Below are 27,737 nucleotides of genomic sequence, written 5' to 3' on the forward strand. Positions count from 1 at the left end.
GGCTTCCCTGGCTACAAATAAATCCCTGTATATATATATATATATATATATATATATATTGTGTGTGTGTATTATTAAATATTTCCTACAGAATTAAAAACAATTGGAAGATTCTCGTTTGTTTTTGTATTGCCTGGTAACAATTTTACAAATCACAAAGTGATAATACTCATCCGAATGTTTCTTCATACAATATTAACTCCTATAAAATTACATCAAATTAAAAAAAAGAGAATAATCTATGTTGGTGTGAAAAAGATCATGGTTCGATCAATCATTTGATATTTCAGTGCGAACTATTTAATAAAAATAGAATTATTTTTTGTCAACAAGTAGTAAAAATTATGCAAACTCTGCCAGTTAACATTAGTATGATATTATATTCAAAAGATGTTGATATATTAAGCTATCTCATCACATTCATGATTCAGAACAATCTAAACTTATAAAAAAAAAAAAGGAAGATATATAACAATCAAGGAATTCATCAGATATTATTATACAATCCTGCGAAGATAGTGAAGAGCAAATGAAAAAAAAAAAAAAGAAACAGTCATATAGTGTTCAACCTTAAAAATTAAACATACTATTTAATAATAAATTTTATTATCTCAATTTCAGGATATAGGCAATCAAGGATGCAAGATCTGTGCCTTCAAGAAAGAAAAAAAAAACCTCGTTTGAGGTAGAAGGAAAGGAAAGAAACTTACTTAGTCAAGGTTAATTTAGATAAATTTGAAGTACGAGTATCGTCATGAGTGAAGAGGGTGAAGTTAGATTATTCAGGTGTCCTAAACGTACTTGCAGGAAAAAATGTGAGGCTTCAAACTTGGGGGACCATGTCTCCAAGACCCATAAGGCAGATGTATACCATAGCGACATTAAGAAAGGCATCGCGAACTTTTCCTTTTGCTTGAAAACCAATGTTCAATCTCCAGTCTTTGCTGTGCTGAAGGTTCCAGAAGTTGGTGACTATGTTGCGAGATTGGTGACCATGAAGTCAGTAGGATCGTATGCTTCGAAACTTTACGTTAAAGAACTTGCAACTACAAAAATGATTATGACCTCATTTGAAGCCAGCTCTAATGTCAATGGCAAGATTTCCTCTGCGAATGGATCTATCGAGAGCTATTTGGGGACAGATGATGAGAATAAACCGAAGGTGGGGTTTACCCATCCAAGAAGTGAGAATGAATGTTACATTAGTGTCGACATAAAATTTATATAAGTTTTCTGTCTTCGTGTGTCTGAGGATAAGTGTTTATGACCCTCGCCTCATTGTAAAATTTAATCGATTATCATTTGTGATATTTGTGTAGACAAAGTTTAATATATTGTATTGTGTGCAAGGCCTTTTTTGTGTATGGTTTTTGGGCGGCGGTAATTTCGTCACCGGAAACTTCGTCACCGGAGAGTTCGTCACGGTAATTTCGTCACCGGTAATTTTGTCACCAAAATATTACCATATAGGTAATTACGTCACCGAAAATTTTGTCATGATAATTTCATCACCAGTGTCTTTTAGAACATAATATTTATTTATTTCATTTTCCGCCGTAAGAACTTAGCGTTCATGGCTTCGTCAACAGATACAGATACTATTACAATTAATAATAATCATAATTACAAGAGAAACGCTACAATTAATAATACAATTATTTAAAATTTATATATATATATATATATAATAATAATACAAAATATATACGTAACAATAAAACTAAAAGTGTATTTTTAGAGAAAATATAAATTGTATGTTGTTTTATATATTTCAAAAGTCAAATAAATCTTAATATTTACATTACAAAGAAAGATCACACTGAAGATATTCATCTAAACCATAGAAAAGATGTTTAAGTAACAGTAACTTGAGGTGCCTTTTAAACTGCAAGTTTGGCATTCGTTTGACACGATCTGGTAATTTATTATAAAGTTTTATTCCTATGTGGTGTAACGAATTTTGAGTTCTTGTTAGGCGGAAATTTTGTATATGAATATGATTGGTTGTTCTTGTGTTGTACTGGTGTAGGTCCGAATCGGGTTGAAAGTTACTTTTATTCATATGTATGAATGATGTTGTTTCGAGAATGTATATACATGGCAATGGTAATATTTTAAGTTTCTGAAACAGTGTTCTACTTGGTGTATGAAACGGAACTGATAACATTATTCGTAACATTTTCTTCTGCATTGTAAATACTTTCTTCGCATAACAGGTATTACCCCAGAAAATGATTCCATACGATAGAACTGACTGGATCAATCCGAAATAAATTGTTTTCAAGGTTTCTGTAGTTAGAATCTTACTAACTTTACGTATAAGATATATTTTCGCGCTTAGTTTCCTCAACAAATCATTCACGTGATCATCCCATGTTAACTTAGTCTAATTTTAACCCTAAAAATTTACAAGTGTCAGATACCTGTATGAGTTCCCCGTCTATACGTATTTGATGTATATTTAGAGAGTTTAGAATACAAGTACAATGAATAGGTCTAAATCAAAAACGTTTTTGAAATTGCTTTCTTTAATCTTCAACTGAAGCAAATCGAAATATAAAATAATAATAATAATAATAATAATAATAATAATAATAATAATAATAATAATAATAATAATAATAATAATAATAATAATAATAATATTAATTATTATTTTTATTATTATTATTATTATTATTATTATTATTATTATTATTATTATTATTATTAAATAGTCATATTTTGTATATCGTATTTGAGATAAGAGAGAAAAGTTTTTAGTGATTCTGTCAGAAATATTATCAAATAGGAATTTTTGTCATGGTTATTTTTTCATCTTTCTTGAACTAAGTAGAGGCAGAGTAAATGACCTAAACAACTTACGTTATTTTAATCGAACTTGGAAAACAATTCGGTTGGTGTTAAACTCTGCAAAATTTAAGTTTCGGGTACTCGACGCAGGAGCAAGCACCAGTACAAGAAAATAGTGCCAGCTTCAGCAAATGTTAAAAGCAAAGGCAACGTGGGGAACTATTGGGTTTATAACTATTTACAAATATTAAGCTTCGCCAATATCAAAATTTCAGAACAGAAAATTGCAAACAAATATGGGAAGATATGCCAATCCGCTCATTTTCCCGCAAACTAGACGGAAATTTGCGCCGTTCTTGTACCGTTCTCTGAGCCCAAACTCTTGGACCTTCATCCACGTTAACTGAGTCATGTGAAAAGAGTGATTTTTTAAAGGAGCTATTGAAAGAAGAATGTTATATTTCAATTCTGATTAAACATTGGCAAATTGTTATTGGATATATATGTAAAGAAAACAAATTTATATAAAGGAAGAAAAACATATACGGTAAATATTTCTAACAATTTCCTTTAAATATAGCCTTATGGAGCTATTGAGAAGTGAAACATGGATGGTGGACGGACTACTTTTCAATAGCTCTTAAAAAAAAAAAAAAGTAGGCCCTATATGTTATTTGAAGTGAGACTTCCTTTACTAGGTGTATGCCCTAATGCAGAGCGAGACACAACATTCATATAAAGAACTGTTTTGTGCGGTGGTGCATCAGTGCAGTGAATTTAGTGAATACCCGGACCCTGTATGGTTATGGATTTCGAGATGGAGGAAATGCAGACTTTAAAGGCAACTTTCGGAAACTCAACTCGTGTACAGCATTGCTTTTTTTCACCTGACTCACTAAACGTGGAGAAAGGTCCAAGAGATTGGATTCACAGAACGGTACAAGAGCAATGAAAATTTTCGTCTATTATGCGAGAAAATGAATGGATTTGCATTTCTTCCCGTAGAAGATGTGCATCATTATTTCCAGAGGCTTCGGAGAAAGAGCTGGAACTTCTGGATTATTTTGATAGTACTTAATTCAACAAGTTGACGCAACGGTTTCAACTGCGCTACCTCAGGATGCTGTGGGTCAGCCACTAAAAAAGAAAACTAGAAGGGTGTTTCAGATTTTGTAGAAACGGCTCCAGTCTTTGTGCACAACGTATAACACTGGAACTAAATGTTTGACAAAAAAAATTGCTTGTTGTTTCCTATCATGTTATGAATAGTAGAAAATCAACATGTAAAACACTTATTGCATTATAACAAGTTATATTTTTTCTATTTTCTGTTCTGAAATTTTGAAAACTTAATATTTGTAAATAGTGATATATAAATCCATTAGCTGCCCATTTTGCCTGTGCTTTTAACATTTGCTGAAACTTACATTATGTTCTTTTATTATTGTTTGTTCCTGCGTCGAGAATCCGAAACTTCGATTTTCCAGAGTCGAACACCAACTGAATTGTTTTCCAAGTTTGATTAAGATAAGATTAGCTGTTTTGGTCGTTTACTTTGTCTCTACTTAGTTCAACAAAGGTGGAAAAATGACCATGACAAAATTTCCTACATTCAAATATTTTGGTAACAAAATTACAGGTGACGAAATTACTATGTCAAAACTTCCGGTGACGAAATAACCTACATGCTAATATTTTGGTGACGAAATTACCGGTGACGAAATTACCGTGACGAAAATTCCGGTGGCGAAATTTCCGGTGACGAAATTACCTAAGTTCATGGTTTTTATCTTCGTGTCTTCATGTGTCTGAGGATAATTTTGTTTATGACCCTCGCCTCATTGTAAAATTTAATCAATTATCATTTGTGATATTTGTGTAGACAAAGTTTAATATATTGTATTGTGTGCAAGGCCTTTTTTGTGTATGGTTTTTATCTTCGTGTCTTCATGTGTCTGAGGATAATTTTGTTTATGACCCTCGCCTCATTGAAAAATTTAATCGATAATCATTTGTGATATTGGGTTAAGTTTAGAGTTACCCCTCCGCTTTTTATAAAAATCAGGAAAATTTACAGGAGAAATGAGGTAAGAAATGATAATTTGAAATTTTTATTTGATGTCTAGGAATGTGGGTTCGGCAGAAGAGTTATGTTTAATGCGAGAAAAGATATGTGCAAGTTAGTACTATTTGCCGGATGCGGAAGCATTCGCGGAAGGTTTTAGCAGCATGGCAGTTGTAAAATATGACGAATATGGCGATCAGGAGTAACGAATGCGCAAAAATAATGAAGACAACCTTTTAAAATTTTGTGAAGCCCACAGAGTACTGAACATAAGTGAAATGTAACACTTTTTAATACTTTAAGCTTTTTTTTTTTTTCTATGTTGCGAAGTCCAAGGGCACATTCAGACTGGAGGGGCATCTCTAAACTTAAGCCGTGATATTTGTTTAGACAAAGTTTAATATACTGTATTGTGTGCAAGGCCTTTTTTGTGTATGGTTTTTATCTTCGTGTCTTCATGTGTCTGAGGATAATTTTGTTTATGACCCTCGCCTCATTGTAAAATTTAATCGATTATCATTTGTGATATTTGTTTAGACAAAGTTTAATATACTGTATTGTGTGCAAGGCCTTTTTTGTGTATGGTTTTTATCTTCGTGTCTTCATGTGTCTGAGGATAATTTTGTTTATGACCCTCGCCTCATTGTAAAATTTAATCGATTATCATTTGTGATATTTGTTTAGACAAAGTTTAATATACTGTATTGTGTGCAAGGCCTTTTTTGTGTATGGTTTTTATCTTCGTGTCTTCATGTGTCTGAGGATAATTTTGTTTATGACCCTCGCCTCATTGTAAAATTTAATCGATTATCATTTGTGATATTTGTTTAGACAAAGTTTAATATACTGTATTGTGTGCAAGGCCTTTTTTGTGTATGGTTTTTATCTTCGTGTCTTCATGTGTCTGAGGATAATTTTGTTTATGACCCTCGCCTCATTGTAAAATTTAATCGATTATCATTTGTGATATTTGTTTAGACAAAGTTTAATATACTGTATTGTGTGCAAGGCCTTTTTTGTGTATGGTTTTTATCTTCGTGTCTTCATGTGTCTGAGGATAATTTTGTTTATGACCCTCGCCTCATTGTAAAATTTAATCGATTATCATTTGTGATATTTGTTTAGACAAAGTTTAATATACTGTATTGTGTGCAAGGCCTTTTTTGTGTATGGTTTTTATCTTCGTGTCTTCATGTGTCTGAGGATAATTTTGTTTATGACCCTCGCCTCATTGTAAAATTTAATCGATTATCATTTGTGATATTTGTTTAGACAAAGTTTAATATACTGTATTGTGTGCAAGGCCTTTTTTGTGTATGGTTTTTATCTTCGTGTCTTCATGTGTCTGAGGATAATTTTGTTTATGACCCTCGCCTCATTGTAAAATTTAATCGATAATCATGTGTGATATTTGTGTAGAAAAAGTCTAATTATATATTGTGTACAACGCCTTTTTAATAAATTTCTATCAACTTGATCCTCATCTCGTTTCGGTGCTCTTTCAACTTGCTTGCATTTCATCTCATGATGTTGATCTCATGAAGTTTAATACAAAAGCTTTCAGTCCATTTGGTACCTAAAAAAAAGAAAGAAAATTGAAAGCAAAAATATCCTGCTTTTCTTTATATTGACAATTTTGGTCGAAACAATGTAGTAACACACATTTAGAATATAGACACATTTTGAAAAATGATAAACTTACCAATATAAACAATAACACAATAAAATTTGATACATTGGAATATATATATATATATATATATATATGGTCAATGTTCCGTTAAGGGAGTCCAGTGTCTTTGACACCACTTTTTTTCTGTTGAGGGGGGCCGCGGTGGCTCAGTGGCAGAGCGTTCACCTCTGGTGCTTGGGGTCCCGGGTTCAAACCCTGCTTCCGCCAAGTTAACTTTGTGGTGGACAAACACCGTGTGCGTGGGTTTTCTCGGGGTTCTCCCTTTTCCCCCCACTTTCTTCATTCCACCATTTCATTCATTTCTCATAATCACCGCCTCCTTTAGCCTAACCGGCATAAGCTTGGGACGTAAAACTCAAAAATTTCATTTCATTTTTTTCTGTTGATTTTCGTTTGATTACATAATATAACGTTATATTAGCTTCTATTAAGTTAGGTTATTTTAGGTCAAGTCAGGTTAGGTTAGCTTAAGGGGGTCCAGTGTAGTTTTGGACCCCCTTAACGGAACATGGACCATATATATATATATATATATATATATATATATATATATATATATATATATATATATAATATACGTGTGTGTGTTTTCCAAGTACCAAGTAGCTAAGGAAAACATCTTAAAAATAGCAGATGCTTAGCGCTTCCTTAAAAGAATCTTGGTTAGCACTTCCTTTAATATAACTAAATTAATCTTTTCTCATAACTTTTCACAGATTATTTGGACACTCAACAAACCACGGAAAATTTAATTAGAAAAGGGAAATTTTTGTGTCAGTCCAAAGAAATTTACTTATGGAAACTTACGAGCACTGACTGCAGACGAATATAGCAAGGAAATTGTAGAGGAAAATAAGTTATCGGGTGAGGTGCAGTTTTCGTAGTTTGAAGAAAATTTCCCTAATCTAGGGAAGTTTCACAGGTAAATTTAGTAAAAGGGCCATTCCACGCGAAAGTGAGCCTGAACCCAAATTTTCGAAAACTGTCAAAACCAATGCATTTTTACATATATATGAAGTAAATAGAACGAAATTTACTTTTTCACAAAGAAAAACTTATTTATACTTAGAATTCACGTAAAATTTTAAATCTAAATTGTGAATTTGTAACATGACAGCTGCGAGGATTTTTTTTATTCTTGTTATCGGCAACATTTTACGGAAATTTGTGCATGTTTGGCTGAAGTAACTTCGAGCTATTCAAGATGCTTCTTTTTGCTACAAGATACAGTTGAAAAAGTGTTTACAGGATAAAAATTGTTTATAATATCATTAAAGATATAAACGTCAATTTGCGTGTCCTGCCCGTGACAGAAAACTACCAAACGTTATTGTACTGAATTACTAAATTTGAGAATGTGGTTCGTACTTAGTAGAAGTAACAATTTGCATGTGTACTTCACATTTGCCAAATTTTGGACTAATGCTAATAACATATTTCGATTTATTTCAATTTGAAAACTTGTCCTGCCCGTGACAGTGGGCATGCCATTGATTATTCATGATAGAAATTGATTCCATGTGTACTAAAATAAAGTTTTCTAAGCATGAACATTATTTACTTAAATAGAGGATTATCTATTACTGTCAGTATGATGTTTTAACTTAAAGTAAGTGCCATATAAATGTTATCATTAGCGTCACCTTTCTGTTCGTTTCAAGGGAGCAGTAGATGGGATTGGAGTACGTACAAAATGACCAGTATGGAACTTTGTGAAACAAAAGAAAGTAATTGTAGAATGTGCTGCTGATTTCGTAGCAGCTTTAAGCTCTTCGTTTCAAAATATATCTGTTTTACTACTATCATCAGCAGAATAAAAGACTTATTGAATAAAAGACGGGAAAATGCTCTTGTCAATTGAATGTCCCCAATCAAAAAAGTTTTTCCTGCAATATGACAGCGAAAATTTGGTAGTTCGTCGAACTTTTAAATCAGAGCTTCATTCCGTGTAAAATCTTTAAACTCCTAACAGACTTTTATTCAGATTTTGAAAATGATGATTCCGAAAGCCATGAAGCTATCCTGAGCGACGACTTAGGTTTGCATGTTAACAAGGCTTGTGTTAGGCCAGCTGTTGAAGATATAACACAAGGAACATTTTTGTTGATGGAATTTTTCTCTAGTGGACAGAAAAAGAAAGCATAGACATGCAGCCAAGGATCTTATAAAATATTAGATATATTTTATAAGATCCTTGCATGCAACTATCTCACATAGCCCAGTGGAAGAGGACGAAGAAGTCAAGGAAATTCGTATGAAGACCGTAAGCGATTGCGGTGAAATTTTCAAAACTGTTGAAGTGTCTTACATGCGTTTCAATTAAATAATACCTGTGATACCAGCAGTGCCGTGGCGTTGGGGGGAAGGGGCGAGCGGGGCGACGGCCCCGGGCGTTAAAGTATGGGGGCGCAAAATTCAGGAGGAAAAAATAAAAGATATATAAAAAATGGAAGGAAAAAGTATTAAATAGTGCTCAAAATCAAGGAAAAGCAGGGTTTATTTTTGAAAATTTTCTTACGCATGGCGCCAACCATGGTGACGCTTTGCGGCTGGTCTGTCGATCTCATTCATATTTACGGGGGCGCCGTCGTATACTCTCGCCCCGGGCGCTGATTTTCCACGGCACGGACACTCGATACCAGCACCTATTTTATATACTGTTAGACGGTGTTTTGTACGAAGTTCCCTACAAGGTGCGTGTAAATGGGCAAATAAAACCATTTCCTAAAGTGTAGGTGGTGAGAAATAAGTGTGCTACATATTTTTATATTGTGTGATAAAAGCGAGTCCCAACTAAAGTAAATAGAACTATTTGTGTACAGTGATATATCAGAACAGCAGAAATTGACTTATTTTCGATTTTATTTCACTTTTCAAATAATTCTTATTGAGATTTTGTGTGTTAATTCACACGGTGTCCTGCCCGTGACAACGATGTGTCCTGCCCGTGACACAGTAAAGTTGAGTTTTTTCATTAATATAAATATTTGGCAAATTTCTCGTTAAGTGAAGTTTGGTAAAAAAAATTTCATTATTTATACATTTCCGTTGAAATAAAAACATTTTGAGCCAAGAATTCACAGAGTTTTGTAACATTCATTTGGTGTGTCGAAAGTCACTTCTCCTTTTCGTCCCCGCCCGTGACAGACGATTAGGAATTAATATTTTCTACTCTAAACAGAAAAAAGTACCGAAAACATCAGCTACATATACTCCTAAGTCTGTACTGCTCATGTATCATATAATTAGCAGGATTTATGTTATATTTTTAGAAATATAAAACTTTAAAGCATCAAAAATGTAGTGTGAATGTCCTTCCCGTGACGATGGAATGGCCCAAAAAGGGAAAAAGAGAAATTTTAGATAAAACGTAAGAAATCCAGGGAAATTCTGTAGCTGACTGATTGACCAATATCAATGCTTAAATTTTTCTTTGTTCTTCAGAAACAAACCAATACATTAGCAATAGTTTGTGTGTTCTGAAAGTAGCATAATTTGCACCCACTGTTGCGGGACACGGTGGCTCAGTGGTAGAACTGGTACGTGAGGTTTTTTTTTTTTTTTTTTTTTTTTTTTTTTTTTTTTTTTTTTTTTTTTACATCCCCAGCCAAGTAAGCTTGTGGTAAACAAGATTGTGTTTGTGGATTTTCCCGAGGTACTCCCGTTTCCTTTTCTCATTCATCCATCATGATTCACTTGCTTTAATCATCGTCTCCCTGAGCCTACAGACATTAATCGTGGGACGTTAAACTCAAAGATTTCATTATATTGGCTGGGTGCATTGGTGTGCATACTTTTGTGAGAAAAAAAAAGGTGAGTGAAAAGTACACGGAACATGGTTTTGCAGTTCCTTTAATATAGCTAAATAAATCTCATCACGTAACTTCTATCGTAGGTATTGCGCACTCAATAAACTAGGGGAAACTTTGATAAGAAAAGGGAAAATTTTGTCAGTCGAGGGAAATTTTCTTAAAGAAACCTACGAACACTGGTGAGGTGGCTTTCTCGAGCGTCTATCGTGTCGCATTATATTTGATTTGTTTGAAATGTGAAGCCTTCGATTATTGTGATGAAATTGGTTCGCGAGTTCGGAGCTTGCAATGATGATCCATCATCAGAGGAATACAATGTGTTTGAAAGAATTAAAAAGTTGTTGGAAGAAAATGAAAGTAAATGAGACATGGTGATCGATGACGACTTGGAATAGGATGAAGATGGTGATGAGGTTGATAATACTGATAATGATTTAGAAGAGCAAGATGTTTCTAAATTAGAACCATCCATTGAAGCTGTAGAAGATAGTTGTTCTATAGCTTCTCATGTCTTTCCCGCAACAAAAGCGTCTAGTGCGTTATATGCAAGACAAACTACAAAAAGCGTACAACTATTGGATCGAAACAGAAGCATTATCCGGGAAACGGAGAAAGCTCTCGTCTGTGTTTGACAGATATACATTCCTGCAAGGTAATAGAGTCCTCTGCGCACGTTCGCGCAAAAGATAAGGAAACAATGTACAACGAAAATAAATAATGAGCTGGTACATACTGTATCTTTAAGGCCGTGTCTAACGTTTCAGCTATCATAAATCCCTATCCCTTTAAGGATTTATAACATTTATTATCATGGAGTAGTGTTGTCTTTGACCAGTTATTTAGGTTTTATAACAGGTATTTAAGCAGTTGTTTATTGGCCAAATCAAGCATGGGCCAAAGAGCACCCCAGATGTGTTTCGCAACCAGATGGTCAACTTAGCGGCGCCAAGTAGGGGCGGAGGGACGTTACTTTCATTTTCTTCTTAAAACAAATTTCAAAATTTTTCACGCCCCTAGTTTTCAAGATATCGCATTGAAATTTTGCATACGGATTGTGTGCGCCTTTGAGTATTTTTTTTTTTTTTTTAGATCCCTACGTGAACCCGGACCTGGGCTCGAGGGTTATAACTATTCCGAGGGGGTGATTTAAAAAAAAAAAATCAGTATTTTCCGAATTTCCCGGGTCAGGTGTGTAATACGAACATGTCAGTAGTACCGTTTACCACGTTCCAGTGGAGAAAAGGGACGATATCCAGAAAAATTTACTTTTTCTTTTATTCAAAAACTTCTAAAAGAGAGGAATTAAAAATGTTACTGAAAAATAAGAGTTACTCCGTATAAAGTAAAAGCAATAACTATCCTAAACACGGAAGAGAATTTTATGCAAAACTATTAACAGCCACTGTACAGAAATCTAACAGTTTTTGAGTGACGTCACAGTCACAAGAAACTGAAGAAATAGGATCCTTCGATGGAAATTCATCTGAGCGTCCTCATTACAAGACGGAAGGAAAACAGTGACCAAGTTTAGAAATATCAAAGTTCACACGGCGCGAGCTGGGATCGAACCAGGGACTCCAAGCATCGTAGGTGAACTCTCTATCACTGAGCCACCGCTTCCCCTGAACGAAATTTAATCCATGTATGAAAAAATAAATAAATTAATTAAATGGGTCTTCTGGTTTCGCCAAACTACAAAATATAAGAGGTAAACCAACGTTGCTTCTCAGCACTGAAGGTAAACAATGCATTAAAACTCCGATGGAAACATTGTTATATTGGATGCACAAAGGTATGAAAATGTTCCCTAATATACATCTGATCATTTCCTTAAGTTACTGCTAATTAAATGTTTGCTAGTCACAAAGATAGCAGCATTCTAGATGTGTAACCTAGTGTTTTACACAGCAATATGTGAAAATCGATCTATCTACTACCAAGTTTGATACTATAAACCGATGTAATATGTAATTGCAAAACTTACTACACAAGTACTGCGTATATTACACTGCGTTGCATTAAACCAGTGATCTCTCGAGCCATATGGCTTATCAATGGATAAGCAAACAGGAGAAAAAAAAAAAGCACGGGCACAAGCTAATATCGGTAGAAGACAGCAAATATAAAATTGTATGTGGTATAGATTGGGAGAACCGGAACAGGTAAGAAACTGCAAAAGGTATATGCGAGCTTCGAGGGTTATTGGCTACGCTCTTAAACGTTTCTTCACATTTACGGTGCATATACAGCATAGCTTTATGATATATTTACTCAGTAATACAAACACTCCAAAAGCATCCAAAGTCCTTTGATTTCAGCGCCTTTTAATATAAAGTTATTCCTAACAATTCACGTATGTTCAGGTTCTCCTATATTTTGGATTCAACTTACTTGAGTTTAGTGATGCATCTTAGAATTCTTTTAGGAAGAGCAATTTTATTTAAAAGTTAGGAAGGTCGGCTTAAGTTGTTTTCCTCTATATACTCATAAAAAACATAATCCGAATAAAATTACAATTGCAGGAATCGCATTTCCAATGTAATTCTAGAGAAATTAAAAATACAACAGTACAAGATTACAACTGTATGAAATGTATTAATCAGAGAAAGTCTATTTGGGATGGAAACTACATGTCTTCATTAGGTTTCGTGAATATAATAAACTACTTAGGATGGAAACTACACGTCTTCATTATGTTTTATGAATAAACTCTATTTTGGATGAAAATTTCACGTCTTTACTGTTTTGTGAATATAATATAACAAACTACACTAGCACAATAAAAACAATAAATTTGAAGAAAGTAAATTCATAGCATCTGAACGGATAGACAGCTAGGCCAAAGAACATGCTCAAGTGGTTATACGTTGTTAGTGCATAGACTCCTAGCTCAATTCTTTGTGGTTTTCTGGACGTCAAGCCGCTACCCCTTAATTCAGATAGTTATCTAACTACCTCATGATGTTAGGCTAATACCGAAAAATACATTTCACCAGAAATGAGTCCAGAATCGCATACAACAAAGACAAACTACTCGACTACATGAAAGCTCAATGAGAAAATATTTACCATATATTGTCTTGCACAGAATTGTACAAGAGAAGGGCCTTTTAACAGTATTGCTGGAAAATACTCTCCCAGAAAAGGAAAATTGCACCGCAAGAGAGTCAGCAATCAGTCTTCTCAAAATGTTGATTACAAGAGATTTCACATCAACCCCTCCAATTGTAGCTAACATCTTCACCTGTAAAATTAAAAAAGAACAAAGTTATAACACGCTCAACTGTTTTAAGATTTTATTCTATACTATATATTACTTTACTCGTCGTCAGTGCTCGAAGTAGGGGGCTATGGCATACACCACCTCAGCAAGATAGTGATCAGCGTTCCCCTATTTCTTACTGATTTTTTCGCGTCCCGGGACGTTCACTTGCTAGGTGTATGGATGGATGATATGTTTAAATGAAAGAAATGGAAGAACCCTGAGAAAATCCACGCATACGGTGTTTGCTCGCTACAAAGCCCACTTGGCACCGATTGTGCTGTGAAGTAAAGAAAGCAGTGTTATATTAAATTGACTAAATCTTATCAAGGGTGGATAACGTAACGAAATGTGCAATATTTACAATTCGTTATCTGTTACGGTTACTATTTTGTAATCCATTTCTGCATCTAGTTAATAACGTTATTAGTCAGTGTAACTTTTAAAATGGTACGCTCTGAATAGCGTTACTCTGCGCAACGTTACTCACTGAAACATTCTGCATTTTGGTATTGTAGTTACAGTCACCAAGGGATTAGCGTTACTCCAAATACTCACCTATGTCGTACCTGCTTGAGATTGTTAAGATAAAACTGGTTCCAATAAATACCAGTTTTCTCTCGAACCCAAGGTGTTTTGTTCCTTGATTTTAGCGATATGAAACGTATTGAAATTTTCCAGAACATTTTTGTGTAAGTAGACATATTTTTTTTATGATGAGTACCATTTCTATGTTTTTTTTTCTTTCTCGGTACCTTTTGTACCTGTATTTCTTCTTCTTCAGTTCTGATGGTCTTGGAGTTACGCTCGAGTAACGTTTAAACATCCTTGGTGACAGGGGATCTAAGGCGGGCTTAAAAAGAATCTCCATTATACTAGTAAATAAATTCCAGGTTTTTCAGTCTGCTTTCTTTTCCCTCATACTTAAGATTCAGTAAACACCTTACTCCCCGGGCACATGTCCTTTGAGAATAGCATTATTTTGATTGTTCTGTATTTAAAAAGAGGAAAAAGAAAACTGATCAAAGAGTGAAGTTTTTAATATAAGCTTATTGATAAGACTTTTACTTCTTGTGGTGACACTGCCGGTAGTTGAGTTGATTTGGAGTTTAACGTCCCTTTCGGCAGCGAGGCTTTGAGACGGAACATACTGATTAACGTGGAATCCGAACCACATGAGCTCCCACCGGGAATCGAACCCGGGTCTCCCACGCCAAAAATTCCTTTGAGGTATTATTCAGTACTTTATGCAATATATTAATTTCTGTTTAGAAATAATGCTGAATATTTTGCAGTAAATTTGATTATTATTCCATAAAACTCGCGTATGGACTCCTCTGAATAGAAATTATTGTTACGAATGGATTGGTGTTATATTATCATCCTGTCTCAACAACAATGAGAGTCAATAACAATGTTAATCAGTTTACACTATTCCAGAGTTGCTACACTATGACACTTCATGATTGTTCACAAAGCAAACCAACAAAGTGTAATAGGGAATACAGTTCGAAGCTGCCTAAATAAAACCGAAACCCTACTTCTGGGTTAAAGAAAAAAAAAAAAAAAAGCATATGATTAATGCAATCAAATATTAGGCTATACACCGAAATGTCCTTTACAGCCAAGCGTCCTTACACCGAAACATCCTAGACCCGGCCTACATGTGTAAACTTTCAACATGAGATTGATTTTACCAAGTCCCTTCCCGCTTTTATACTTGATGAATTGCAACCTCAAACAACAGCATTATTCCTGTAAGTAAAAGGAAGGCACATAGCACGTAACCGGACTCCGCTAGTCTACCGTAAGCTTTCCCATTGTCTCAAGATACTGAATCAACACCGGAAAAAAACTTTAGCTCCTACTGGGAATTGAAACCAGGACCTACGTGGGGATCCACCGGATTCAGATTCCTCCCCATAAAACTTCGTAACTCTACGAACATTTGTGAACTTTCTTAATATAAGCATACGTGTTTATCATCGAAATGATTTATATAGCCTAAAAAATTTTATTTAATATCTCTAGCTCTATCATTTTTAACAGGAGGCACTAATTAACAATTACTTGTCGTCTTTTCGGATGTTGAATAACACAGGTTCAATACTACATATACGTATTAGACCCGTAAAAATCTTCGGATCCCTCCAAACAAAACAATTATGGGTGCGTGCCTGGCGTGCTCTAAACATTCATTTATTTATGTAAAAATATTTCAAATGCAGCCTAAGGCCAATTTACAACAGAATATTTTAACATCAGTAATGGAAAAAGGAAAGGAGAAAATCAGGCAGGATTTATGCTTAAAGATAACATCCCGACATTCACCTTGTGGAACAGCGAAAAAAGCTGGTAAAGCCGGTCAGGGTAGTAGGCCACGAGCTTTGCACCCAGGATCTCCCTTTTGGGAAGGAAGAACGCTAACCACTAGGCTACGCTCCTAGACATGATAATAATAATAATATAGTTTGACTTAATATAGTGAACAAATTGGGGATGTGCCTGGATTAAGAATCAGCAAACAACGGTGAAATATCCCAAAAATAGTGCAGACTGATAGCCAATGACGTGGCCGTGCATCACGCAATATCCTAGTTATTTTGTGGTCTTTGTTTTAATAATAATAATAATAATATGATTTTCACAGGCTTGCCCCCACCATTCATGGAACAGTTCTTACATCAAGTAATCCTACTCTTGTTGTGGACAGCAAAGAGCGCTATGAAAACAAAGCAAGATGAAAAATGAAAGACATTGTCTATTTTCCCTCCCCTTTGCTACTTTTGTCTCACTCTGTTTCCTCCTGACCCTGCTACCCGTTCCACCTGCCTTTTTCCTTGTATGTGACTGATTTTCTCCTATGATATTCACAGAAATCGTTCAAGTGTTTTTTTTTTTTTTTTTGTTTGTTTTTTTTTTCTCCTTGTCTCTACTTTAGATTTGCAATAACAACATATGAAAGTGAAATTTCGTTCTGCTTCACCACCTGAAGAACGAAATTCAATGTCACCCTCTGAAGAACAATACAATTGATACCATGTCCGAGGAGCTCTCCAAAGATCTGATAAGATCTGTAACTGATGAACACAATACCTTTACCAAACCTGTCTGCTCATCTGTGGCAAATAGTATTTGTAACAAAACAGCTTCTGCTTTGCTCATATTCGTTCCATTAGATACCCACAGAGGAAAGAATCTCATTCTGCTGGTACCAGTTGAGTTTTTCCCACCAAGCGTGAAAAAAATATCCGAAACAGATTTGTTCCTTCAATTAGTTACGGTACAATAATGTTACATGCTCGAATAACGTTACGGCGTCGTAACGAAAATTGGTGTTATATCTTGTACCTACCTACATTAAATAACCAATAATTTTGTTACAGAGAGCTATTTTCGTTACGTTACAGTTACGTTAAGTTATCCACCCCTGAATCTTATTACATTTGAAGGGCACAGGGGAAAAACCAACTGAGTCACAAAACTGAAATTTTACAGGAGAGCAAAAACAAAGTTTAAAACGTTTTCACATAAAACACAGATTTTTTACGAAAATGGTTACGGTTCATTTTCGCATATTGGTTCATTGTTATTATGTTTTTAAATAATTACTGCGTAAAATATATTAACAACATAGGTATGATTGCTTTTATATTAGTGCTCAGGGACTGAGTTGTTTTTTCCCCTGTATATTTATAAATTGAAAATGGGATTATGTTTTTAAAGCCTTTTTAAGGATTGAACATACAAAAAAGAATAAGATACAGCATTACAAGTAAAAGTTTCTACTTGATGAAACTAAAAATAAAGCTGCTCCCATAGTTACTAAAATTCTTGAATTTAGAACAGTTCTTTAATTTAGCGCTTTGTTTGTAGCATGCTGCAAAACACACACACACACACACAATATACAGTAGTTATCCTCTGTAAATGAACCAATTTTATAATAGCTGTTTTTGCTAAAACTATTGTTGTTATATGAACTTTGATTGTTGTAAGGGTAATTGTTACGTTTCATTACTTTTGTGAATTGCGACAAGTTATGATTTGATTATGGTTTGTTCTTAATATTCATTGAAAATTAATGTAAAACTATTCGGCCACAAGTCGTCTATAATTTTATTTTAAAGAGCAGTGCAAAAACTAATCACTAGGTAAAAAGATTATTATCCAACCTTTTAAAAATCGGATTCTGCATCTGGGACACCAATATCTGGAAAGACCGCAGCAGTTTTATTGGCAGCAAGGAGACTCTCATAAAATTTCTTTGAACCTTCCTCCTCTCAGAATTTCATTAGCACTTTAAGATCATTGCTCTTCTCTTTTGTCAAGGCTATTGGAGCTACGTACTTTGGGGCTGGTACAGTCAAAACTTCGACGGGGAGTACATTTTTTCTTTCTCTCTTCTTCCCTTTTTCTATTTCAACATCGGTTTGCCTTACGTTAGACGTGTAAAATGCTCCGTTGTAGGCGTTTCTATGCTCAACTGATAGAGACTTTGACTTAGTGAATCGCAGTTGCTTCACAGGTCTGACAGAAAAACAAAATTTCTTTTTGTAGAATTTAGAAGACAAAAGGTTGTCCCAATCGTTGAGCAAGATTTGCTCACATTGTATGACTTAAAAAGGGCTGGGCTTCATTCGTGATCCCTCAAGAACTGCCCTCCACCCATTTTGGTGTTTCGGCTCTTGCAGTTTTTGGTATAAGACCCATATTTTAGTCACTGGCCTCGTACTGGAACTGTTACAGCAACAGTGTTAAACTTATTTTGCATAACAGTAACGTAATGCAAGAACTTAATAATGGTGTGGTTTTTATTCTGTCCACCACATGAGTCTGCAAATATATATAATGTCTTGACAGATTTGCTTAAATAAATGTCAAAGAAGTGGCTAAGTTTCGACGCAACATCATCCGCACCTTTTTTCGCAGTAGTTTCGTCATATGTGTACATCACAGAAACATCATTCGACAGTACATGCACGTTAAAAATGTAAAATGTCAGCTGGCATCTGAAGTACACTTCACCAGTTAATATGTTAGGGGTTGGAATTTTTTTTTTTTTTTTTTTTTTTTTCAAAATCAATACATATAGCTTCCACTTCATTCGATTTTCTAGATTCTTGCTTAGCTTTATGTTTTAGCTTGTAAAACTATTCGGCTTGTTTCAAGTGAAGAGCTTTCTCCGTTAACAGTTTTCCCTGTTTTTAGTAGTGCTAGTTTTTTTATCATTATTTCCACTGGCTGTTATTTTCCTATCAATGCATGCGTTAGTCGTCTGCAGTTAGCGGACTGAGTTGTTTTTAGCCTGTACCAACTTGACGCAGTTGTTTCTTCCCCTGCATGACATTCCTTTCGACTGCTATATCTCTTGACAGAGTTGCCTATTTGCCTGCATGTTTCGGCATGTTAAAATATAAGCTATGCACTATCTGTTGCCAACATAACCTCATTTTTTGATTTTTTTGACTCAGTTGGTTTTTCCCCTGCACCCTTCATTTGTTAAAATCCCCCCCCCCCAAAAAAAAACAAAAGATAAAAGTTGTGACTGCTGAACCCAGTTGTAAAAAACAAAATATGAAGAAGAAAATAAGAGAAACTAACGAGACGTAAAGTTCAGAAGTTACCGGAAAACGTCAATGCGAATTCATTTCCACACCATTATCATTTAAAAAAAAAATTGCAGCTTAGAAAAAAAAAAACATGCATCAAGATAAGAATACTATTGGTATTGCTAATAGCGTATTCCATCGTTTCTTAAAGTAATTGTGTATACTTACTAATTTTGAAATGAAATGAAATGAAATTTTGAGTTTTACGTCCCACGGTTATGCCGGTTAGGCTAAAGGAGACGGTGATGATGAGAGATGAATGAAATGGTGGAATGAAGAAAGTGGGAGGAAACGGGAGAACCCCGAGAAAACCCACGCACACGGTGTTTGTCCACCACAAAGTTCACTTGGCGGGAGCAGGGTTTGAACCCGAGACCCCTAGCACCAGAGGTGAACGCTCTACCACTGAGCCACCGCGGCCCCCACTTACTAATTTTGTCTGGTATGCCCGATTCTCCAGCTTTTTTTCATGTGTCGAATTCTTCCATTGAAGTTAATGGAAGCACTTGGAATATTTGATCATCTTCAGGAATACAGCTGGAGTTAATTTCTGTTGCTCCTGCTATCAGTGAGTTTAACAGATTCTCTATTGTATACTTCCGTTACCGCAGAAAGTATGCGATTCATTAATCTTCGATCAGAATCTGAAATAAAGTCAATTATGAAATTAAATAATAAAGCAATCTTAAATTTGACAAGTCAGTAAATCAGCTAAACATGTAATGTGAAAACTATAACAGATACTTCTTGACGTGTAGCATAGTCTAAACTGCTGTATCAGTTTTCTGGTAGAACTTATTATTCATGTTGAATCACACTGTATAATGAAATTATATCCTATCTAGGTTACTTTGATCACTGTAAAATGCAAAGTATATATTCAGATGTTCCGAATGACTCCAAAATTGTGAAGATTGAAAAGTGTTCTCTGATCAATTTCCTGCTGCGTCACTCAGTTGTAAATGGATGGTTGATAAAACTAAGTGCTATTGAAAAACAAATTTCAACGGTTCAATAATATACCGAAGAGAAATACAAAGGATTGATTTATTTAAATCGAATGACTTTCTGGAAATACTTGATTTAAATCAATTTACTGTCCTCAACATAAGGAGACAATGCGGCATTTCTGACCATTCTGGAACATTATTCGAATGTGAGTCTGAAACTCGTACCTTAATCCGTACTATGTGACGATAGTGCCATACTAAAGAGTTGGGTTAAGTTCCAAATTTGGGCGTCCGTTTCCAGCAAAATTTTTAAAATTTACAGTAAAGATATGGATAGTTTGATCATTTGTGTGCTTGATAATATATAAGAGTCTCGAATAATCTATCTATTTGTTATATATAAGCGACTATAAACATGGGACTATACGGCGAGCGGAGGGAACTACTTGGCGCAAGGTAACCGAACAGTTGCATTGTGGGAAAGAACCGAGCATTTATGTTATCAACATGGCGAATGTACAAGGCCAATGATCCTTCAGTTTTAACATTTGTGAAGCAGTACGTTGATAACGAGCAAAATCTTTTAAAAGTTTGTGAAGAGCACGGATTAATGAACCTAATAACAAATTGCAGAAAGTATGCAAAGGAGATAACAGCGAAAAAACGTGGCGAAAGCGGACGCCCAACTTTGGAATAAACATATATTTCCTGCAGCAGTCAGGCCTGGAGTATGACGCTAATCAGACGTCAAAACGACTCTGCATAAAGCCCCTGATCTGTGTATCTACTAGTATTGAATGTTGAAACAAACGATTTTCCCGTTATACGGATACTCACCTTTGCTAACGCGCCTGCCTTATACAAATCCTGCCCAGACAAAAACAGAATGCAATGCTAGGTTGTAATAACTACCTACCACGAGTGTTGCTGCATTCATATTTATAGGTGCATGAATTTGTAAAATTTACGGAACAAAATATGTAATACAATTTGGAAAGCTCACTTACTAAGGAACCCAAATATCTGGATGCTGAACCTGTGAGTTCGATATTTCCTGAGAAATACATCAATAAAATTTCCGCAGGTGCACCCATGCGTTGTGACGGCAGGCGCTTCACTTTTGTCAATCAAGAGTTCAGTGTTACCAATTGCGTGAATGCAAACTTCCCCATCTGATTTAATATTTTTCGAAGAAGGAAAATATTAGTGGGGCGAGTTTGCGACAACAACATGATAGGCAATCGTAAAACCGCGTCGCGATAGTAATTCGATTAAATTATTAATCTCACGTAAGGATGTGAGCGCAACTACCGCGACCGAGAGTGTACGATTGCTAATCAAACACGGTTGTGTCCAACTCTCCCTACCAATCCGCCGAACTACGCTTCAATACTATTTTAAAAGGGTGTAACGAAGTGAAACAATTAATAAATAAATAAATAAATAATAAAAATTAAAAATAAAGCAACCACTTTAAATTCAAAGAGAGATGAGTGTATTCTTCTTTTCAAAGTCTATTGTTGAACAGCTTTTGTGTGGAAAATTCCTATAAAACATGAAAATATCAAGAAATATGTAAAATTATGTGCTCATGAGTAAAATATGTAATTATATGTACATAAGTGTTAAATATGTAAATATAGTCTGGAGGAAATCCATCGAAACTAAAAATTTCAGTATGTCTAATGTTTCTCGGTGGCTTTTACCTAATTTGAGGGTGCTAACTCTGAATCTGCCGGGTGTACAAATGTACACCTTGAGCGTTTTAAGTAATTCAAGATGGCGGCCAAAATGGCGGCTGTAAAATTGATAGAAATATTTTTGTATATTTTATCAAGATGGGTATCAAAAATTATATCTTTTTTGAGTTGCAGGTTCGAATAATAATGTCAAAAATGTTATGAAATTGATACAAATCGAGATATTCAATATGACACCCAATATGGCGGCCGTAAAATTGAAAAGAATATTTTTGGAGTATTGTATCGACATGGGTATCGAATTATATGTTTTTTGGGTTGTAGATTTCAATAGTTACTTAAAAAACCTTATGAAATTGATAGAAATCAATATATTCAATATGAAATTATCAGATTCGCGATCGCGACCCTCGAGCTAGGTACATACTTAGAACAATATCTGGTATACTGAAGTTTTGGATTGAGTGTTGATGCTTTCTCCGTCACCGCAACTCACCTTGTTTGCGCTCCAGATCATTTTTTCCACATTTTGTACTTCTCTATATTTATTTACAAAACCATTCCTTTCTGTGTGCAAAAGAAAACAAACAACACAGCTTAGGTTTGAAGATTTTCTTATATTTTTCTTCCTGGACGTTTTCTTAATCAAGAATTATGTTACTGGCCACATTAATGTACATTTACAATACAAAATGCCGAAGTTTCTATGTTGTTCCGCAACAAAATAATAAATATCACAGATCAGTCACTTGTCAGTCTTCGTCAGAAGACGTATCCATGTTTTCGTCTTCTAGATTCCTAGTATTTTGACGTGTGAAGATATTCTGGCATCGTTTAGAGGCTAAACAATTGCAGAAGTCAGTGCAGCTATTATGATTTGCCACACAGCCACAACGTCCTTTACACATGTTTTCAGAACAGCCGCAACTCACCATCTTCAAGATGTCTTTCGGTGCCATCACAGTTCCCGGTGGTACAGTAACTGGTTCCAATGTTTTGTTCAGCTCATCACGATACCATCCAAACTGTGTCGGATCCATGTCTGGTGGGTCTGGTTTATCTGCTTGTTTCCAAATACAAGCCTAGAAATGAGTTCTTTTTTCATTTTCAGAGAATGTCTCTGTAGTTGGTGGCAAGCTCTTCAATTTCGGCATATGTACGGCAGTCTTCTTTGATAATTTCTTCACCCAGACATCTCTTCTGACATCAGACATTGTAGGGCCAGTTATCCTACTACCATAGCAAGAAGCTGTAAACTCAGTTGCCTCCTGAATCACATCTTCAAGTAGTGACGTCTTATTTCCAAGCTTTTTAAGCTCCTTCCCACTTTGTAGTACTTTCATTGCCTTCTGCTTTCCAATGCCATAAAGAGTAGGAACTGTATCGCAGCCAGAAAGAGAATGAAGTGCTAGTAAGTTTAAAACAATATTACGGTCTTTGGACACAGACAATCCAATGTCAATAACTCCCCTCTGACTTTGAGTTGCTTCCATAAAAATGTTATAAGTAAGTTTTTGTATGTGGTAGTGGTGCATCAGGAGGAGAAGAACATCCGTGTCATCACTAATTACATTTATTGTACACTTTTTGTCCATCTGATTGACTACCATCACTACTTGTGTGATAATTATGACATCAGCCTCTTCTGTGAGTGTTTTTCATATCTGGACGTTCCTTGATACAATCAGCAGTTATTCCTGTTGTAACATCTTCTGGTCCAGTGATGAATAGGCTTTTGGTGGAATCTGATGGCAACCCTTATGTCATTAGATACTTGCAGATCAGCCGTACTAGTTGTCCCTTATTCTTCGTAACTTTTAGCACAACTTGTTGGTAGGGCAAGGACGTGTTGAAAGACAATTTATGATACCTGCTACATCTTGATCCTGTTCTGATGCTTCTTATTCCTCCTTTGGTGCTGTACTCCTTTTATTTGTCAAATATCAGGTACACGATGCATTTGTTCAATTTTTCAAGCACATATGACCGATACAATTTTATGAAGTCAAGAACAGTTTCGTTAGATGGCCAGTTTATTACCCACACAACAGCACAGCCATCAAGTATAATAGCATCTTCGTGCTTGTACGATCTCATAGATTTTTCTCTACCTGTAATATTTGTTTCAGTTTTGACTTACTTTTGAAGAACCTGGGAGTCCCATATTCATCAAAGAGGTGGGGACAGCGGCAAGCTCACTCCTTTAGCATCAATATCTCTTGTAGATGTGAGACACATTGCACGCGTGTACAAGAGTTCTGTGTCAATGACACCAATACTAGCTGTTCTTTGGACGTCATCGCAGGAAACATTACGAACCGTTGTTGAGATTGGATCGTGAAAACCAGTTGGTAGTTTTTCTTGGTAAGAACACAACACCTTCTGACCTATCTCAACAGCATTATCAACATTCTCTTTCTGGGAACAAATTTTCCCTGTCACAATATTCACAATAGTTTTTTGGTGAGCATCGATCTTCAAAGGATCTATACAATGAGACAGCTTTTCCTTTAACGTAGTAGGGTCTGCAGCATCTCCTTTTACTCAAGATGGCATTTCTTCCTTATGCTTAGTTATTTCCTTATCTCGTCTCTCATGACATAAATGTCATTTACTAAACGACTGCAGGTGTGAAGGCTGAAAGCCCGTCGCTTCTCTGCTGATGGATTTAGTGTAAATCCGATTATTCCTCCTGGTCCATGACCATAACGCATAAATGTATTCTCAATGAACATATCTGACCATATAGCATTCCACATACCTGGTTTGTGACGCAGAACATGTTCGCCTTTCATAAATCGTTCTAGTATTTCACTTGGAAGTCGGTCCATTGACCGCAGATAAAGAAGACCATATCTAGCGTAATTAACGTGACCAGCAGAAAAAAAATATGGTAATATCAACCTTATAGCAACTAAATGTAACGGAAAATCACCTTCTCTCTCTGCACGTACGTAAAGCATCATAGTGAAAACAAGTTTAATTACAACATCCAACCAAAGTTTGCAGGTTCAGCTGGTCTTTGCTCTTTCTTCCAGTAATGCCATCATATAATCAAAAATAGGTTTCAGAAACGACAACATAAACTTGTTTTGCAGCCACCATATTGGGCGCCATATTGAATATCTCGATTTGTATCAATTTCATAACATTTTTGACATTATTATTGGAATCTGCAACCACAAAAACATATAATTTGATACCCATCTTGATAAAATATACAAAAATATTCCTATCACTTTTGCAGCCGCCATATTGGCAGCCATCTTGAATTACTCAAAATGCTCAAGGTGTACATTTGTACACCCGGCAGATTCAGATTCAGCACCCTCAAATGAGGTAAAAACCGTTGAAAAACATTTGACATACTGAAATTTTTGGTTTGGTCCAAAAGTAGGGTTTTTCCTCCAGACTAATATATGTACTTTCAAATGGGTGTTTTTAATCACTATGGGTCACAAATGACATTATTACACTGATTTGGTATAAAAATATAACCCCTACAAAAATATGTAATTAAATAATTATCCGGGCCCTACTAATAATAAAGTTGTGCAGGTCATTAGCAAGACTAATTGCTTAGTCGATAAAGTATCATTTCTCATGTATGTGACGCTTAGTTTTCTTTAGATATCTATATTTACATATGTGTTTATTAGGATGTAACGGTTAAATTTCCAGGTTTTGTTACACACAGTTCTACTATTCAGACAAATGACAACACCAATAAATACAACTTCCAGTTAGATCAGAACGGATCTAATATCTTCTATTATCATCTATATTATAACGATAGCAACGTCACGTGTATACCACGTGAAGGAGTTTGGTTTTGTGTGGCATAGTACTTTCTCAATTAGTATTGAAACCGGAAGTGATTTCTACTATTTTCGGTTTTAATAGATAAATTTTAGTGGAAATGTAATACAGTGAAACCTGTCTTTAGCGGAATCGAGCGGGACTTGCAAAAATTTCCGTTAAAGTCAGGTTTCCGCTTAGTGGAGGTAGACCTTTCCTTTCTTTCTTTCTTTCTTTCTTTTTTTTAATACATGCTTATAAAGGGGCATACTGAGAAAATATATTGCTGTATGTACATTGTTCGATTACAGTACTTGTTTCTTCTACGAATAAATACACAAAAAATTAAATTGAATACAAAATATACTATGCACACGTTTTCTTTATTTTTCTAATAGCCAAGCAGGGTTTTCTGTGTACATTGCTGCTTGGCTGCTTGACTTTCCGCATACACTTTAGCCTGAGAAATTATACTAAGTGAATCAGAATCATTTTTCCGTAAGGCAAAATTTTTGCAGTTCCTTTAAACTTCTGAGAGCGTCTTGATATGTATTTATTCTACACTCTTCTTCGAACTCGGTATCGTATTCCTCTTCTTCCTCTATCTCGTTTTCTTCTTTCCGACATTCCGTATGATTCTTGCTTAAGTTGCGGGGATTAAGGACAATGTGTGGGGGTGAATATGAGTAGTGGTTGGGGAAGGTCAACACTGTCCAGAAATATTTAACAAATGAACGAACATTTTATCGCAGACAGTGCAATGTATATGTCTCACAGAATGTCTAAACGCTGTAGTCCGGAACTCAGAATTTTCCGTTAAATGTTTATTTTTCTTTCCGTTGTCCGCGTAACACAGTTTCCGCTTAATGAAGGGACTTTTACACGTTTTGTTCTCCAAAATTCATGGGACCGTGAAATATTTCCGTTTAAGACAGTTTTCCGTTTAATAAAGGGTCCGCTGAAGACAGGTTTTACTGTATATTCTTGGGAAGCTTAGTTGATTGTAGAGAACAGCTTCTCGCTATCTGTTACAATTTTTACTGTAAAACGATCATGATTAAAACCGGAAATGGTTTATTTCTACCATTTCCGGCTTTAATAGAGAGGTTATATAGTGAACATGGAATATATTCTTGGAACACTTAATTGATTAGAGAAAATTGTCTGTCGCTATCCATTATGATTTTTATTCAATGGTGAGCAACATTAAAACCGGAAGTGGTCTATTTCTGCCATTTCCGGGTTTAATACGGGGTGGAGAGAGAAAATTGGACTTATTCTTAGAACGCTAAAGCCGTTCCAGAAAAAAGTTTCTCACTATTTGTTATCATTCTTATGCCATATACATCAACATTAAAACCGAAAGTTGCAGTGAGTTTCTATCACTTCCAGTTTTAATAGAAGGTTAAAGCTGCAAATAAAATGTATTCTTAGAACTCTTACAAGAAGAAAGCAGACTTTGGTAAATGAACTTTAGGTCCATTTTTTTTGCAAAGTGATAGTGCACATTTAAAATGTTCATATCACAAAATGGGAGAGCGGAATAGCCTAATATAGCGGAGAAAATTAGTCTTAAAGTTTTCGACTCGCCGCATATTATTTAAATGTGCGCTATCCCCTTGCAAAAAATGGCCCCAAAGTTCATTTACCAAAGTCTGCTTTCTGCTTGTTAGTTGATTGCAGAAAACAGCTTCTTTCTACCTTTTACTATTTTTGTTGTATAGTGATGAACGTAAAAACCACCAGATATGGTTTATTTCTACCACTTATTGGTTTGAATATAGTCTTCACCATCGAAATCGATTACTAATTTCTGACCCTCTTCAAATACTAGGTACGGTCTTCATGTGACATATTTCGAACAAATGGAAACAAAGTTATAAGGAATAGAAAATTTACCTTTTTTTTTTTTCAAAGAAATTTATTTCGAAGAAATTTTTAGGTATCATTTCCAACTACGTATACGGATTTCAATAGACTGTTTGATAATATTTTTATATCTCAAACCAGTGGTGCCCACCCCCCCTTATGTCCATGACGCACCCCCCCCAA

At 35.2% G+C, this 27,737-nt stretch overlaps 1 protein-coding gene across 2 annotated transcripts; it reads right to left on the reverse strand.

Moving 5' to 3' along the window:
* Positions 1–3,960: 3,960 nt before the first annotated feature.
* On the reverse strand, positions 3,961–21,351 carry LOC145694513 (uncharacterized). Of its 2 annotated transcripts, XR_014133014.1 has the most exons (4): positions 21,195–21,351; positions 19,668–19,881; positions 13,433–13,601; positions 3,961–6,434 (listed from the first exon to the last, which is right to left on the reverse strand). XR_014133014.1 is itself a non-coding variant. In XM_081770825.1 (3 exons), exons 1-3 carry the CDS (start codon positions 21,279–21,281, stop codon positions 6,376–6,378), a joined length of 321 nt encoding a protein of 106 aa, XP_081626951.1. In that variant the 5' UTR covers positions 21,282–21,334; the 3' UTR covers positions 3,961–6,375. The 2 variants fall into 2 exon arrangements, 1 of the variants encoding a protein (XP_081626951.1); XM_081770825.1 differs by lacking the exon at positions 19,668–19,881 and having other exon boundaries at positions 13,433–13,607; positions 21,195–21,334.
* Between the last annotated feature and the right edge of the window lie 6,386 nt (positions 21,352–27,737).

This window comes from Thermobia domestica, chromosome 9, assembly GCF_964235325.1.
Source record: "Thermobia domestica chromosome 9, izTheDome1.hap1.1, whole genome shotgun sequence".
Lineage (NCBI taxonomy): Eukaryota > Metazoa > Arthropoda > Insecta > Zygentoma > Lepismatidae > Thermobia > Thermobia domestica.

Bases quoted from the DNA above. Each gene is read 5' to 3' on its own strand.
- LOC145694513 (XM_081770825.1), bottom strand. From the start codon at position 21,281: ATGGGTGCACCTGCGGAAATTTTATTGATGTATTTCTCAGGAAATATC. The intron at 13,608-21,194 runs GTAAGTGAGCTT...TTAATTTTACAG, and splicing joins CCAGATATTTGGGTTCCTTA to GTGAAGATGTTAGCTACAAT. The intron at 6,435-13,432 runs GTAAATATTTTC...TCTTTTTTTTAG, and splicing joins TCTGTGCAAGACAATATATG to GTACCAAATGGACTGAAAGC.